The sequence below is a fragment of the Podarcis muralis genome, chromosome 9 (assembly GCF_964188315.1).
Source record: "Podarcis muralis chromosome 9, rPodMur119.hap1.1, whole genome shotgun sequence".
NCBI classification, from domain to species: Eukaryota; Metazoa; Chordata; class Lepidosauria; order Squamata; family Lacertidae; genus Podarcis; species Podarcis muralis.
In genome coordinates this window covers 9830674-9847570 of record NC_135663.1, presented here as the reverse complement: position 1 = coordinate 9847570, position 16897 = coordinate 9830674, and the positions used below count along the sequence as shown (strand labels likewise).

Below are 16897 nucleotides of genomic sequence, written 5' to 3'. Positions count from 1 at the left end.
ATGTGTATGTGTGTATGTGAGTGATGCAACCCCCACCCCCTGAAGCCAGCCAGTGCTTCTACAAAGCGCCACCCTTATTCCAGACATCGTGATATATCAGTATATCGCAAAGTTTCGCTGGTGGTATATCGTGATGTTGAAAACCAGATACTGCCCAGCCCTATGTGTATGTGAACTTACACATACCAGCCTACTCTGAAACCATTTTTATTTTTGTTTACATTGATTTACTCCTTTTCTTCTCTCCCTGCCTCCCCCTCTCCCCAAATCCTCGTGTTTGCAGAGATGGTTGTTGACAACCAGATCGAGACAGGCCTGTTGAAGCCAGAAATGAAGGACAAGGTCACTTACACCCTGCTCAGGAAGCATCGCCACCAGACCAAAAAATCCAACCTGCGCTCCTTGGCCGACATCGGGAAGACTGTCTCCAGTGCAAGTAGGATGTTTACCAACCCAGATAATGGTAATGCAGAAGCCAGTGGGCTTTGGCCTTCCGGTAGAGACCCACCGAAACCCTGCTCCCAACTAACTCCATCACCATCTCATGGCAACGCATCTAACCCCACGAGTAGAGTAGCAGACCATACTGACGGATGTATCAGTTATGGGCTCTGAAGGCTTCTTAATGCTGTGGCGCATCGCTCTAACCATATCTCCGTGGGCTAACTGAGAAGAGACATGGGCGCGCTTCGTTTTTGTTAGTCTGCTTTAGTCAGTCACTTCGGTAAAGCACCTGGCGTGGCACACGCACAAAACGCACAACACAAACAACGATGTGTCCTCCGGAATAGAATCGGGCTGCATCCACACAGCAGCTCATCCCGTTTCCCTGACATTTAATTTATCTCATTATATTGGAACGTTCATGTGGTGTAAAATCAACTTCCAGAAATGGAACACAAGCTTGGCACTCATTTCCATGTTATTGGCTTCCAGGGAAAAAAAATCTGTTTGCAAACAATGTGGAATTGAGTGCTAACCTTGCACTATGTCCCACTATATTCCCGGGAGTGGCTTTTATGTCATACGAAAGCTGAAATAGAAGGTGGAAATTAGCAGTTAGGGAAACGTCAGGAAAATGGGAATGAACTGCCACATGAATGCAGCCTATGACACATTGAGCTATCTAGAATGTGTTAGACTGTAATGGCGGGTGAAAATTGTCCTGAAGTCATTTTGAGTGTCGGTGTGCAAAATAGCAGATGGGCTGTGTAATAGTCCTCTGTGAGGAGGGGTGACTCACCCATAGTCCTCTGGATATTGTAGGACTCCAGCGCCCATCATCCCCACCAGCATGGTCCATGATCAGGGATGATGGGGGTTGTAGTCCAGCAATATCCAGAGGACAGGTCCCACCCCAACCCCCCAGCTCCAGAGGCTTTTGTTAGAATTCTGGGAAACAAGTGCATTAACTAGAAAGAGAGGGATCCTCTCTAGTCCTCAGGGATAAAAGTTCAACAGTTCAATAGTGTTGAGTTGAGAAACTTCAGAAACGCAAAAAAGGTGAACAGAGCAATCATCATCTATATTACTACAGGGGTACCTCGGTTCTCGAACACGATGTGTTCTGGAAGCCCATTCGGCTTCTAAAACATTCAAAAACCAATGCGCGGCTTCCCATTGGTTGCAAGAGCTTCTTGCACTCTGTGGAAGTCGCGTCGCATGTTTCGGGTTCTGAAAAACATTCGAAAACAGAAGCATTTACTTCCGGGTTTTCAGCGTTCGAGAACCGAGACATACGACAATGGAGGTGTATGGGAACCTAGTTAACACTGTTTTCTGAAATCTCATGATTGAGTGATGTTGTCTATTGTGGGGATTAGCATTGTCTAAGGCTGTGCATCCCTACTGGGATGAGAGGGGACTTTTCTTGCTTCTCAACATGCGAGGGAAAAATAATCTGATTGAAGAAAAGAGGGAGAGAACCACTAAGGCCAAGAATCATGGATTCTTATATGATCTCAACAAAACTTACAACATGTGAATATTCATCCCCTCCACACTTTATTATTCCAAGAAGTGCTCCTTCTTGGAATGCAGGTGGTAAGTTGCATCTTTTTAATAAAAAGTACTTGGCTCAAGGCTGTGATAAGCAAAATGTTTTATCTGTTGGGGAAATTCCTCTTGGTAAGTATACAAAGCAGCCTTCTTCAGCCTGGTTCCTCCATCCAGATGATTTGGACAATATTTCCTACCAGCACAGATGTACCAGCTGAGCCAGATGATGGGAATTGTACTCCAAAACATCTGGAAGGCACCAGGTTGAGGAAGGCTGATTTAGAGAGAGTGGAGACAGGTATTTCTGGCTTCAGTGTGATGCACTCTGCAGAAGCCAGAGCCAGTTGTTGTGAACCTTCTTAAATTCTAACACTGCAAGTGGCGTAAGAGCTCTCCATGCAAAGAACAGAAAATAATGAATTGCATGTAAAAAAAATAATGAGCATGCTGGGGAGAAATCTTCCAAAATAGTCTGCTCTTATATGCTACTTTTCTACGAGGAAATTACAATGCATGGGATTATTGAGTATTTTACTATTGAACTTCCCATCTGCAGACTTTAGTGGGGTAGACCTAACATGGCAGCATAATATGATTGCTGCGAATGTGCAGATTGGCTGTTGGACTTCAGTTGACCTGGCTTGTTGAACCATAGCATGATCTGAGCCTTCTTAAGATCCATACTTTAGAAAGCAAGGTGGCTTTTAAGTCCGTGCCCTACCATTCATTTTCTAGTGGATATTAAGTGCCTTAGGGCACAATCCTGTGACACTTTCCTGGAGAGTAGGCCCCCATTGAGCCCAGTGGGGCTTATTTATGAGCTGCTGAAGAGAGAGGTTTCTCTCTAGCAAAGAAATGCAGCAAGCTCATTCAGGAGGGAGAGAGTTCTCAGCCCTTCCACTCATTTTTGCGGACTCATTTAGTCTGTTCTTGCAGAGTTGATGCAAGGATCACAAGATTATGCATATGAAAGGTTTGGAACAGTCTGAAGTGCTTTGCAGCAATGTGTTGCCAAGAGCATGCATACAGGTGTGGAGCAGACACCTGCTTTGCACGTAAATGGAAGGCACACAGAAAAACATCCTGCACTTAAACCTGTGGCCTTCCACAAGTAGACTGAGCAACAAGGAATTACATACCCCAACAGATGAGACAAGGGTGAGGCAAAAGATTGGGCTCAAACCTAAAATCATATGCATGTTACCAAGTATCTGATAAGAATAATTTAAAGTAGCAAATCAGAGAAAAACAAATAATCGTGTAATTGGTAAAATGGATGGTCAACCTTCCACGAGTACATCATCTCTCAATCTTGTTCAACAACCTAGTACAAAACTTTTGAATTCTTTATACAGTATACTGTTTATTAAATTCCTGGCCCATCATGAGTGCTTGGATTTATTTATTCATTTTTATTCATGTGTACAGCTCCATTAATGTGCATGGTCAATAAACATAGATCAATAAAATGGATAAATGAAACACTCATGCAAAACGCAACATTTGATCCAAATTTTCCATTGAAAGCCAGCCCTCCAAAGGGAACAAGTTGCAATCCTCACTCCCCAGTGTAGATAACCCTGATTTGCATGATGACTTGTTCATGTTTTAGAGAAAAAGAAAGCATTCCATGTGGTTCATTCCATATATGTTGATTTAGAATATTCTATAAATTTGTTGGCATGCAGTGATTTGTAGTAAATCTGTTGCTAAAGCTATGCTGTTTAAATCTGCATCCAATAATTGATTCTGACTGTAAATCTTATGTCCAAGCAAGTGGGGCTTTCATTGAATTATGTGGCTAGCACTGTGTACTTTTTGTCTCTAGAGGTGGTTTCACCCATCTCATGTTTGGCTACTCTGTCCAATGATAAGTGCTTCTGTTAATTTTCTTATTAATGTAAATTAGTAGCATCTTTAGCAAGGCTTGTCTTCATTGTCTACATTCAACTGTTTCAGAAGCCAACTTGCTGCAGTGCTATCCAGAGCAGCCCTAATAGGGAAGGATGGGAAATTAAATACCGTATTTTTTGCTCTATAAGACTCACTTTTTCCCTCCTAAAAAGTAAGGGGAAAAGTGTGTGTGTCTTATGGAGTGAATGCAGGCTGCGCAGCTATCCCAGAAGCCAGAACAGCAAGAGGGGTTGCTGCTTTCACTGCGCAGCGATCCCTCTTGCTGTTCTGGCTTCTGAGATTCAGAATATTTTCCCCCTTGTTTTCCTCCTCCAAAAACTAGGTGCGTCTTGTGGTCTGGTGCGTCTTATAGAGCGAAAAATACGGTAACTTATGGTTTATCTGAAGTGAGACAAAGCATGAGCCTGGGTCCAGATAACATGTTAAGCTTAGCTCCAGGTACCATGGCAGCAGCAGGACTGGGAGAGGAATGCAGTGGTCATAGTTTCCTCTCTTAGTGCAGTTACGCTAAGCTATAGTTTGGCTTAGTGTGACGTGCGAATTATGTCATTGGCAGATTCATGTGGAGGAATGCATTCTCTAAGTTGTTCCCACTTCACTGATGGGAAGCTGAGGTCTGGGAGAAAGTTGCTTGCCGCAGCAAGTCCATAGCAGAAGCTGGGTTCCGCATTCCTCACACCCCAAACCCCATCTCTTTGTCCTTTAGACCCCATAGACTCTAGAATATTTTATTTGTTAAGAAAGTATTTCAATGCAAATGTTCGAGAACTGGGTCCATCTCCAAATGCTGCTCTTTGCCAATCCTTGTGTTTGGTTCCAGGCTGCTTTGCATATACTGCATATTTCTGCATGCTCCATATTTCCCGCAGATCTTTTCCTTGGTGCTTTTTGTTTGCTATAGTGCAAACAATAAACTCGGTGCTGTAAACAGATGAACAAGATGGGAGGGGAGCGAGGGATTTGACGTAGCAGGTGATTTGGGGAGGGAGAAGATTTAAAGAACTGCTTTAACGAGCATTTAGATTTTGGTTTAAGGATATTTTTACTCAAGTGGGACTTTCATTGGGCTGGTTCTCACCATGGTTTAGTGTTACATGCACAAGCTAGAATAAACCTAGGGTTGCCATATGTCCAGAATTTCACGGACATATCCGGAATGCTGCTGTCTCTTACAGTGTCTGGGTGGAAATCGGTAAAATGTCTGGGAAAACCCAGACGTTTGGCAGCCCGTGTTGGCTCAAAAATGGCCTTTTTTCTCTGCAAAAAGCAACAAACTTTTCACTGTTTGAAATATGGCAACAAGCTCCTCTTGTGTGGAATGACCAGTAGGAGAATCTTCTGATGTTTAGTTTTATTTTAAAAGAATGTTGGCTGCTTGTTCTGTATGAACCAGACACTGAGGTTTAAAACAAACTCTAGTCCTTTTCTAAACAAACGGACTACAATACCTGTGTTTTGCTGATTCCAACAACCCTTCAGTTTCTTATTTTGTATGTAACAACAACCCAGGATTAGAGAAACCAAATTCTGGCTGCAGAGGAGGAAAAGAGGGGAGTTCAGAAGCTCAAGACTTTGCTTAGGCTGGTTCTAGCTTGTGCACAACAGTGCAGCTAAACCATGGTTTAGTGTTACATGTGAACCGGCTCATTGAATTACGTGGGCATGCTCAGTAGCACTGGTAGAACAGCTGCTAGCAAGGAGAGGCAGAGATAATTCAGAAAAGGCTTGCTGAGACTCTGGTGGGCCTTGAACCAAGAATCTGAGGGTCTGGGAACAGAACTAGTAAGTTACTGTGGACTCAGGCATTATAGTCCTTTGGGACACGACTGGCCCTATGGGTCTTCTGTATTGGCCATGGCAGTGTTTCTCAAACCTGGATCTCCAGCTGTTGTTGGATGACAATTCCCATCATCCCTGGCTGGCTGGATCAATGGTAAGGGATGATGGGAGCTATAGTTCAACAACACCTGGAGTCTCAATTTTGAGAAACACTGGGCTATGGTATGGCAGGTGAACAGAGCAGGGCTTTGGGTTGGTGTAGTTCAGTCAGAAGCCAACAGCTTGAGCTATTGACCTGAGGACATTCCTCCCAAATATTGATTCAAAGAGAAATGCCTTAAAAGCTGAGCTAGTAGCCATGCTAGAAATTATTTTTGATCTCACTGCTACCCTTTAGGATAAAACAATGGTTTGGAAACATAGAATTTATCATTTATTCATCACAATTACTTATTCAAACTGAAAGTTGTTAAAAATGCATTGAGGCCGCAGTTGACAATAAGGCGTGTTGTTGGACAGAACAATGGGGTTTTATTCCTTTAAGTGTCATTCAGGTTATTCCAAGTAGCTGAATAATGCATCAGCAGAGTTTAGAAATAATGAGAGTAGAAAGAGGAACAGAAGGGGAAGGGTGTGTGAAAGAAGAGACGTTTCTCCAGGTGATGCAAATCATTGGCACGTTATTTGAAGTGTTACAAAATGGAATACATTCTCTCCCCGCCCCCCCCCCCCCATTGTTGTGCATGTTGGCTGTGAGTAACAGCCAAAGAAGCCGCTTTCTTTCTAAATTCTTCAGATGTTTTCTGGGTACCGTTGTCAGGATGCGGGTGACAATCCAGTGACAGCAAAAGATTTGGCCACCTGTTATGACCTTTGGTTGCAGAATTTGCTGCGGTTATTTACAAAGCGTTAAGCCACAGAAGCATTCGACAACCTCTTCTTTGCTTCATGGGACGTAGGTGTTCAGAAGGTATCCCATTCACAGAATGCTAGAGTTGGAGGGACCCCAAGGGTCATCTAGTCCAACCCTCTGCAATGCAAGAATCTCAGCTAAAGCATCCATGAGAGATGGCTGGTCATCCAACCTCTGCTTAGAAACCTCCAGGGAAGGAGAGTCCACAACCCCCTAAGGGAGCCCATTCCACTGTCAAACATCTCTTACTGTCAGGAAGTTCCTCCTGATGTTTAGTCGGAATCTCCTTTCTTGTAACTTGAATCCATTGGTGGCAAAATAGGACTTTGCAGCCCATGTAATACATTCATCATTGGGCAAACTAGGAGTATTTACACTTGGACAGCAAAACTTACATAGACATTCACTTCCGATGTCATGGAAAGACACTATTTCTCCCACAAACGACTATTTCAGCTTGAAGTGAGTGATCTTGCTTAATGTCCTTACATCTCTACATAGATCAACAAACAGATGCTGCCATAAGTGAGCATTTAACTTTCAGTGCTCAGGTATCAACTCACATCAACCCCAGCCAGCATGTGTCTGTTTGATTGCTAGGATACAATACGGTACTGACACTCAGAGGTAATATTTTTCAGCCTAGGGCTCATTCCCAGAGGTTAGCTTCCGGATCTTCATTAGTGGGGGGGGGGGGGATATTTGTATGAATGAGCCACCCAATTGAACTAGTTTCCTGGATTGAATCTGAGTAAGTTGTGGCGATTATGTGTTTGCACCTTGCCATTTCCTCTTTCTCCTTCTATTTTGAGTGTTTAACATATGTATATACAGACGTCCTTCACGTTTGAGGGTTGCAAAAGGGCAAATATTACAAAACACTGAAAATGCACTCAGTGCCACGTTTTCTACAAGTGCACGGCTGCCAAAAGCTGGCAAAACCTGGTGTTGGAACGGTCTCTAATTGACCTGCAGATGTGCGTAGCTCTCTGTGGTGTGTTAACACGAGTGTCTGAATGCTTTTCTGTCTTAACTCTCTTGCTTCTGCAGTTGCTTTGGCCTTTCTCTTTCTCCTCTGCCTTAACTCTGCTGTCTTCCTCCTCCTCCTCTTCCTCTTCCTTGCTGCTGCTCTCGAATGCGTGCTCTTCCTCCTGCTTGCGACTCTAAAGCCCGCAGCCCGCTTGAGAGTTCTGTGCCCTGCCTAGCAACCCGCACGTTGGATGATGAAATCCGGGTGCAGCGCAGCCCCAGCGTGGGATGGCTAAGTAAGTGGATGACGGGAAGGGAGTTGCACTTTCCAGGGAAACGGTGTGCATGAAGGGGGTGTGGTTGTGTGTCGGGGGATCAATCTGGAGATAACGACGACATGCAAAAATGGTGGCCTTCCAAGGAATTAAAGCTCCAAAATACATCTTTGCATGGGGACAACTGACCCTATCCTTGAACCAGAAACTCTATGAGCTAAGATGCTTCTGCAGACTGTAAGGATAGGGGAATGCAACAACATTTGACTGGCGGGCAGACTAAGTACCCCAAAACCATCCTTCTAGTTTAGTCTGGTCAACAGAGCCATACCACGTGGTTGCTACAAGCCAGTCTTAATTCCACTGCTCTCCAAACTCGCTGACCTCAAGGACTCAGAACTAGACGTTCAGGTAGAACTGCCCTTGGCTGTAGCCTGGCCCCAAACCTCTGTTTGACGTCGTATCTATGTCAGTTCAGTGCAGGACAGCTGCAAAGTTGGGGTGTAGGACCTGATTTCCATGATGCTACTGAACTGAACTGACCAGGTTTCCTAGCGTACATGACCTGATAATTTCCTTGCAGTGGTGGTGAAGGTTTATCACATATGAAGAGTTACAATTCAGTTTCCCTCACTAATGCAGTGATTAAGGATGTTGCCTGGTGACTTGTTAATTCTATCAAGTCGTGCCTGAATAGAGGTTTGGACCATAGCTCAACCCAACATGGAAGCACTACATGCACAAGCTCTGTAATCGATTTTACCCTCTTATTTATTTTGCATGTTCTTTATGTGACTCAGAGGCAAAAACAAGCTGAAGATGAAGGGAGCCTCCATGGGATTATTACGTGCCCCCAGCTAAGCAAATCAGGATGTTTTTGTTTTACCCTCATGTTGAGCCTAAATCTGTAGCTCAGTCAACATGCTGCTTCTTGCATCACCTTCAGTTAGTAGATTGAGCAAATCTTTCATCCCTTCTTTCTGTCAGCTTTTGGTTTAGATGTACATAAAAGTTCAAAGTTTTCTGATCAAGGCCTCTGAAAACATAACTTTTCAAATGTTAGTGAAGTCTCCTGGCTGGCCAGTTGCGATCTTAATGGAATCCAGCCAAAATTAAACAACTATGAGTCAAGTGGGAAGAATCTAGAATTTCTCCAAATGAAATTGTTGAGGATAAAAGAGACTGCCATATATACATGTATTCTGCCATTGCTTGGTGTTGGTACTTGCTTTAGCAGATAGCAGCCGTCTTATATTGAGCTTTCAACCACCCTTTCATGTAATTGGCAAACTGCCTTGCTCGGGTATTGCTGTGGCCCGAGTCTCTGTGTGTCCCTTAGCAAACGGTGTTTTAACTGACCTTGGTCTTGTTCTTGCAGGCAGCCCAGCCATGACGCACAGAAACCTGACTTCCTCTAGTTTGAACGACATCTCTGACAAACCTGACAAAGAGCAGGTAAGTCTGGAATTCCTGATCATCATTTCCTTGCAAAGATGTACCAGGAAAGAATGTGATGCTCAGGAGGAGATGAGCACGTTAGGATGAAAGGAAAACGGGAGCAGTTGCAATTTTTAAAGCACTGGCTGTTTCAAGAGGCTATCGTCTTATTGCCAGTGTTGAGTTGAAGGCTCCTGACTTGGTGGTTTATCACTTTGCCCAAGAGATCCTGCAGAATTCTTCCAGCTTTTTAATAGGCCAAAGCAAGCAAGCCTGCCCTTTCCTGTTGGAGAAGAAAGCTCTTAATTTCTAGAGTTTTTCCTCTATCTTTCACATAAGGAGGTCAAATGCAAGTGGTGTTGCAGGTCTAAATTCACTCCCCATTGCTGCCCTTCCCTCATACTCTTGCTTGCATTCAAATTTCTTAATTATCAATCGCTTTTTTAAAAAAATCATTCTTAACTAAGACAAGGAGCAAGAACAACGCTGAGGTGAAGATAAACAAGGTTTACCAAATGATGGAAAAGTTCGATTGGCCTGTTTTGTTTATGTGTGTGTAATCAGTTGTAGTTTTTTGTTGTATGTTACACCGGCATTTGACAACTTAGAGCCCTCCACCCCAGAGCTCTGAGGAATCCTATCCCAAGTTCAACACCAATTCCTCCCATCCATCCCAACACACACACACACACACACACACACACACACACACACACTTAGCAAGATCCTAGTGAGCTGAAGTACTGCAAAATGGTTTTGTTAATCTCATAAAGTTGACAAAGAAATCATTTTGATAGGGTGGGTGGGTGAGGGTGTCGATTTGATCATGCTGATCAAATTCTGTCTCACACCAGACAGATTCAGGTGATATTTGTGCGCTTATATATATATATAGAGAGAGAGAGAGAGAGAGAGAGAAGTCAATCTAAGTGCAGCAAGGGAATAATACATTATTTAGTGGCATCTTGAGGTAGATGAAAAGACCTTTGTCTTTTCCATGACAGCTGAATGGCTTGCATTCATTAGTTTGCTGTGCTTCCTACAAGTTTGACAATCCTCAAGGCTTTGTTTTGAAATGCCATTCTGTTCAGAAAATAAATACCGAAAAATTGGAGAGCTGTATCACTCTCTTGTTTTGTTTTGCTTTTTTGTCCACCGGAGGCTAGAGGGTGGGGTAGTATGTGCTGATATACTGAAGTTTCCTCATTGTTTTTATTTTCCTTATTATTATCCTTATGCCCATGACAACCTTATTTGCATCAGGATGGAAACCCATTCTTCCTCAAACAGAGAAAGCGATAAAACTGAGCAAAGACACTCATCTGACCTACCCTAATAGGTCATGTTTCATTGTAGGAAGCTATGGCTATTTATGACAGTCAGCCAAACAGAACGGACACTGAGGTCCCTATTCACTTCATGTTAAATCATTTAAATCCCATCGACTGCAGAGGGTGGGGATTAGGTCCACGCAGCGCTCGTCTATATAGTGGCAGTTAAATATACTCTGTGCTTACTTCCCAGCTCATCTAGAAACCCTGCTTTGCTCAATCCATCGCTGCTCTTTCAACTGCACAGAATATTTTAAGTTGTGCAACGGAGCTCTCCACTTCTCTCCTCTGCAGCCCCCTGCCCTCCACACCCTCAAATTTTTCTCTGTAGGTTTGTGGGACCATCCAGAAAAGACCCAGGGTGCATGATGGGAGAGGACAGGATGGGGAAAGACCTGTTACATGAGCATAACTATACTTGTATGACATTAGGCAAAGGTAAAGGGACCCCTGACCGTTAGGTCCAGTCGTGGACGACTTTGGGGTTGCAGTGCTCATCTCGCTTTACTGGCCGAGGGAGCTGGCATACAGCTTCCTGGTCATGTGGCCAGCATGACTAAGCCGCTTCTGGTGAACCAGAGCAGCGCACGGAAACACTGTTTACCTTCCCGCCAGAGTGGTACCTATTTATCTACTTGCACTTTGACGTGCTTTTGAACTGCTAGGTTGGCAGGAGCAGGGACCGAGCAACGGGAGCTCACCCCGTTGCAGGGATTCGAACCGCCGACCTTCTGATCGGCAAGTCCTAGGCTCTGTGGTTTAACCCACAGCGCCACCTGCGTCCCATATGACATTAGGTATCGCCCCATAATTTTGGTCATCTAGTAAGTGGTCTTGCTTGGTTCCTTCGCACGTGTACACAGAGAGTAAAAATAATCTCAAATTGCCTCCTTCATCTCTAGGCAGATGATTCTGTGTTCCGAAAGGTTTGTGTATTCCGTGTCAGCTGAACTTAGGGTCTAAAAACGTTCTGTTTCACCGCAGGCCGACATGATTTCTGACAGCCAGTTAGCATGCATCTTTATTCAGGAACTGCATCAGTTAAACAATGGGATAACTGCTTTATATTAGTGGTTTTAGGCAAGCGTTTGTCTCACTGATTTTTAACTCCCCGTTACTGAATCAATCTACCCCGACCATGTTTTCTGTTTATGGGTTCAGCCACTTTGCTCATGTCCAGAAAATAGCGTTTCCATTTCTTTTAGTGACCCTGGGATTTCTAGTGTGAACAACCTGCAACTGTGTGGTATCAGAATAGCGGACTCAGTTATGCAATGTCATAAATGAGAATGTTACAGTCAGCAGTATGGTAAGACAGTAACCAGGACTCAGGTTAATCTGTGTTCCAGTAGGGCCTTATTTATTTATTTAAAAAGCACCCAGGGCCGTTCGGAAGTTGCTGGAGATGCATTTTTGTTGCCTTGGGCAGTCCAGTTGCCTAACTGGGTGTCTGTTGGTGCTACAGCAGTGCTGGATACAAGCCAGTGAGGGCTATAGCCATGGAATACAGTTTCCCCATGTATCCCATGGCGGGGTGCGCTCCCGTCGCTCGGTCCCAGCGCCTGCCAACCTAGCAGTTTGAAAGCACCCCCGGGTGCAAGTAGATAAATAGGGACTGCTTACTAGCGGGAAGGTAAACGGTGTTTCCGTGTGCTGCGCTGGTTCGCCAGATGCAGCTTTGTCACGCTGGCCACGTGACCCGGAAGTGTCTGCGGACAGCGCTGGCCCCCGGCCTCTTGAATGAGATGGGCGCACAACCCTAGAGTCTGTCAAGACTGGCCTGTACGGGCAGGGGTACCTTTACCTTTACCTTATACATGCATGTGGGTCCACACGCTGGAGAAGACCCGTGTGATAGGACCCCTGCTTTTTTAAAATGTCCTTCATCTGGTTTTGTTTGAAAACAGAAGCAGACTCTAGTATCTCCCAGCATAAAAGACCCCAAATTTATTTCTTGACTCCCTCCTGTTTGGGGATTATGCGAAGGCTCCGCAGGAAACTGGGTTCCAAGTGCTTTCACCCTCCCTTAATGGTGTCGCTGTTCCCAGAACCCTGCAGAAATCTTTCAGTTCTCTGTGCTTTGTTTAAATGTCCTTGGCAAGCCCTTATGGACGATGAATCTCAAGGACCTTTCTCCCCCACCCCCCCATCTCTCCTCCTCCCCACACCAGCTAGCATTTTAAATGCATGCAAGTTCAATAAACTTTGGGTAAAGCAGCATTGGGGGCTGTGCTTGCTCCTCGGCTCCACGCAGTTCCATATAGAAACCGTAGGAGAGTATGCACGGATGTTTACAAACGCGCTCAGAGCACATTGAAGGGAAGTGGGTTCCCCTGCCTTTGGGGAAAAGTGCATGCTTAAGATGCATAATGTGTTCAGATGAGTGCAGCCAGCTGGACCATTGATTTGATGATTTACACAAAAAACCCTTGTCCCCAGTGTTTGCAGCACTTCCCTGACTCCTGTGTTTCCATATCAACAGTAAAGTCTCTCTCTCTCTCTCTCTCTCCATTCCTCTGGTGCTGGCCAAAACTAATTCTAAAGTTTAAAAGAAGTTGGCCTGGATCGAGGGGGGGTGTACCCCATGCTTGGTTCTGCTAGAGATGTGTCCAGGACTTCCTGCTTCTCGGAGCTCATTTCATTGATGGATTGTGTAAGGGCCCGTTGCAGCTTCTCTTTTCTTTCTTCCGTCTGTGCTGGCGATTGTTTAACCTTCCCCGTTGCTGGGGCTATCCTAATTACCATATCTGATTGCCGTGGTGACCTGGATTCACCCTAGACCAGCCTTGCCCCACCTCGGCGGAGGGCACCAAGTAGAGAAAGGCAGACCCAGAGAGGACTCTGGTGCAGGAGGGAGAGCGCACCTTTTTGCTTTGACAGCTGTTTGAAGGGAAGCCAGTCAAGCAAAATTTCAGAAGATGTGTTGTCAGGATGTTTCATGGTGGCTTTTACATCTCTGAACTAAGAGTGTCAGGTGTAAAAGGGACAATAGAGAAAGCAGCGTATAGTTAAAGCCATGGATTTCCCAGTAGTGATGTATGGAAGTGAGAGCTGGAACATAAAGAAGGCTGATCACCGAAGAATTGATGCTTTTGAATTCTGGTGCTGGAGGAGACTCTTGAGAGTCCCATGGACTGCAAGGAGATCAAACCTCTCCATTCTGAAGGAAATCAGCCCTGAGTGCTCACTGGAAGGACAGATTGTGAAGCTGAGGCTCCAATACTTTGGTCACCTCATGAGAAGGGAAGACTCCCTGGAAAAGACCCTGATGTTGGGAAAGATGGAGGGCACAAGGAGAAGGGGGTGACAGAGGATGAGATGGTTGGATAGTGTTTTCGAGGTTACCAGCATGAGTTTGACCAAACTGCGGGAGGTAGTGGAGGACAGAGGTGCCTGGCGTGCTCTGGTCCATGGGGTCACGAAGAGTCGGACACGACTAAATGACTAAACAACAACAACAAAGAGAAAGCAGAGAGAAATGAAGAGGGAATGGAACGCAGGGTGCAGCTGTGAAATTTCCATAGAGCTTCCTATGAATTATAGCTTGGACATTCCAAATTCTTCACATTCCTCAGTGCCTGCATCAAATTCCTAGGAAGCCAGGTGGTTAGATATCTGGGATTTCCATCCCACCTCCAGCTCTTCTGATACACTGGATATTTCAGAGCAGAGCTGAGTAATGCCTTTGGCGCCAAGCCATAACAATGGTGAGTTCATGATAGGAGAGATACAGGTCCCTGCAACCCTTGCCTTGGTTTCTCTTCTGTGTTCAGATCCAGGCCTGGTTGTATACTATATGGTAGGCTGCTGTGTTTTCTGCATGCGCTGCTCATAGCGTGACTTGGAAGCTCTGCATGCCTCTTTCCTCAGCAGCCCCATGACCTCAGGAGCTCTTCCTGAGCCACCTAACCTGCCTCGAGGCTCCCCCTGTCCTCATACTTGACATAAAAGATAATAAAGAGCAGGCAGCTACTTGATCTTGTTGTTGGGTTGTTGTTTTTTAACCAACTTATTTGAATTTGACAGTCTGCTGCGTCTAGAAGACTGTAGCTTAAAAGTAGAAAGCAAGTTTAAAAGTCTTATTAAAGCAGCACTAAAGCAGGGACGTGGGTGGCGCTGTGGGTTAAACCACAGAGCCTAGGACTTGCCGATCAGAAGGTCGGCGGTTTGAATCCTCGCAACGGGGTGAGCTCCTGTTGCTCGGTCCCTGCTCCTGCCAACCTAGCAGTTCGAAAGCACATCAAACTGCAAGTAGATAAATAGGTACCGCTCCGGCGGGAAGGTAAACGACATTTCCGTGAGCTGCTCTGGTTCGCCAGAAGCAGCTTAGTCATGCTGGCCAGATGACCCGGAAGCTGTACGCCGGCTCCCTTGGCCAATAAAGCAAGATGAGCACTGCAACCCCAGAGTCGGTCACGACTGGACCTAATGGTCAGGGGTCCCCTTTACCTTTACCCTTAAAGCAGCACAGACGTAGCAACAGATCCCACTCCTCTCAAACAGGCACAGTAACTCCTTAACACCCAAATGAAATAAAAGTGGGGGCCAGAGATCTACAGAAAATGTCCCGTTTTCTGGTCTGAGAAGAAGCCAAGTGCCTCGAGTAATGCCCACTCACTTTGTGGTCATTTAAGATTGGGAGTCTCCAGGTGCTTCCACACTGAATGCATCTGCCAGTCATCAAAAGCAGCAGCTCCTCTAGGCATGGGGGAATTCGCAGCAGAGTGAGGTTACAATGCTATGTTTGTATTGCTAGATGTTACTGGGATGGAGAGGAGGAGGGATATAGAAAGCTGCCTGTTGCCAAGTCGCACTATTAGCCATCTAGCCCAGTGTTGTCTACACTGACTTGCAGAAACTCTCCAGTACGCCAGGCAGAGAAAAGTCTCAAATCACATCTGTCATGGACGCTTCAGCTAAGTTTCCTGCCTTGCCGGGGGTTGGACTAGATCATGCTCCCTTCCAATTCTACAATTCTGTGGTTCTACACCCCCTTCTAACTGACCATGTTAACTTATAATGTCAGGGGCCAGGAGAATCTATGCATACCATGTGCTTTATTGCTAAGCAATGGGTCATCTCCCCCCAAAAAAGGAAGAGTGGGGAAGGCTCCATTAATCATTCCTGTTGGTTCATGCTAAGTGAGTGGTCTACCGCTGGAGCTAATTCCCCTCCACGGAGAGTCACAAGGCTTTGTGTTCAGCAGCTAGCACCCATCTTCCCCCCAAATCTGCAAACGCACCATTGGGAACAGTATTTTCGTGTGTGTGTAATGCAGGGGTCAGCAACCTTTTTCAGCAGGGGGCTGGTCCACTGTCCCTCAGACCTTGGGGGGGGGGCGCGACTATAGTTTTTTTTTTGGGGGGGGAAATGAATGAATTCCTATGCCCCACAAATAACCCAGAGACACATTTTAAATAAAAGCACACATTCTACTCATATAAATACACGTTGATTCCCGGACCGTCCGTGGGCTAGATTTAGAAGGCGATTGGGCTGGATCCAGCCCCCGGGCCTTAGTTTGCCTACCCATGGTGTAATGTATTGGATTATCTGTGGAAGGGTAACTCTGGATTAGAAGGGGCAGTGAGAAATGGAATTGGCATTCTGATGCCAGCGATGCCGTGTGGATGTTGCAAAGAACTTGGAGCACCCATCGCAGAGTAAACATCCACTCTTAGCTTTCAGTTCAAGCCCGCTATAGGCTCAGTTTAGGCTTTTAAGTCCACTTTAAGGGGGAAAGCTCTTCGTATGTTCTTATCAGACAAACAGCTGTTTCCTTTGCCCTGGGCACTCTGAGAATTGTAGCTCTGAGAGGGCGAGTGTACCAGTCTCTAACAGAGAATCCTCACAAAATAAAATTCCCAGGATTTTTTTGGGGTAGAAACTATAACAGTTAATCTGGAATGATATTGTTGTATTGTAGTAATATACACTTTTAGCTGGGATAGATAGGAGGGAAATGCTTTTGTCTATAAAGGTATTCAAGCAAGGGAAATCCCAGTGCTTTTGATATTCCTTAATTGCCCTCGTCTGCTTGCCATCCTAGTTCCTTCACCATGTCAGAGTTGCCTGTTTTGCTTGTATGTATAAATTGCAACACATTTGTCTTAATTCAAACCCTGCCCCCCATATTTCATTATCTGTGTTATGCTATTACTGCAAACATGCACCCAGAGGTGCATGGTATATTTGGACACTGGGTGAATTTCATAAAATCCCAATCAATGCCTATTGAGTCAACATTTCTTGCTGTGTGTGTATGTGTGCATGTGTACAAG

General features: G+C 45.2%; 1 protein-coding gene across 5 annotated transcripts in view; it reads left to right on the top strand.

Moving 5' to 3' along the window:
- SLC4A4 (solute carrier family 4 member 4) overlaps nucleotides 1-16897 on the top strand; it is a 204226-nt gene that overhangs the window by 126418 nt on the left and 60911 nt on the right. For 2 of the 5 annotated variants that reach the window (XM_077933740.1, XM_077933742.1), the window contains exons 6-7: nucleotides 284-463; nucleotides 9227-9303. In XM_077933740.1, the coding sequence (XP_077789866.1) occupies nucleotides 284-463; nucleotides 9227-9303 (257 nt within the window). Of the gene's footprint in view, nucleotides 1-283; nucleotides 464-5194; nucleotides 7870-9226; nucleotides 9304-16897 lie in introns of those variants that run through there. The other 3 variants (XM_077933741.1, XM_077933744.1, XM_077933743.1) reach the window with 2 other exon arrangements.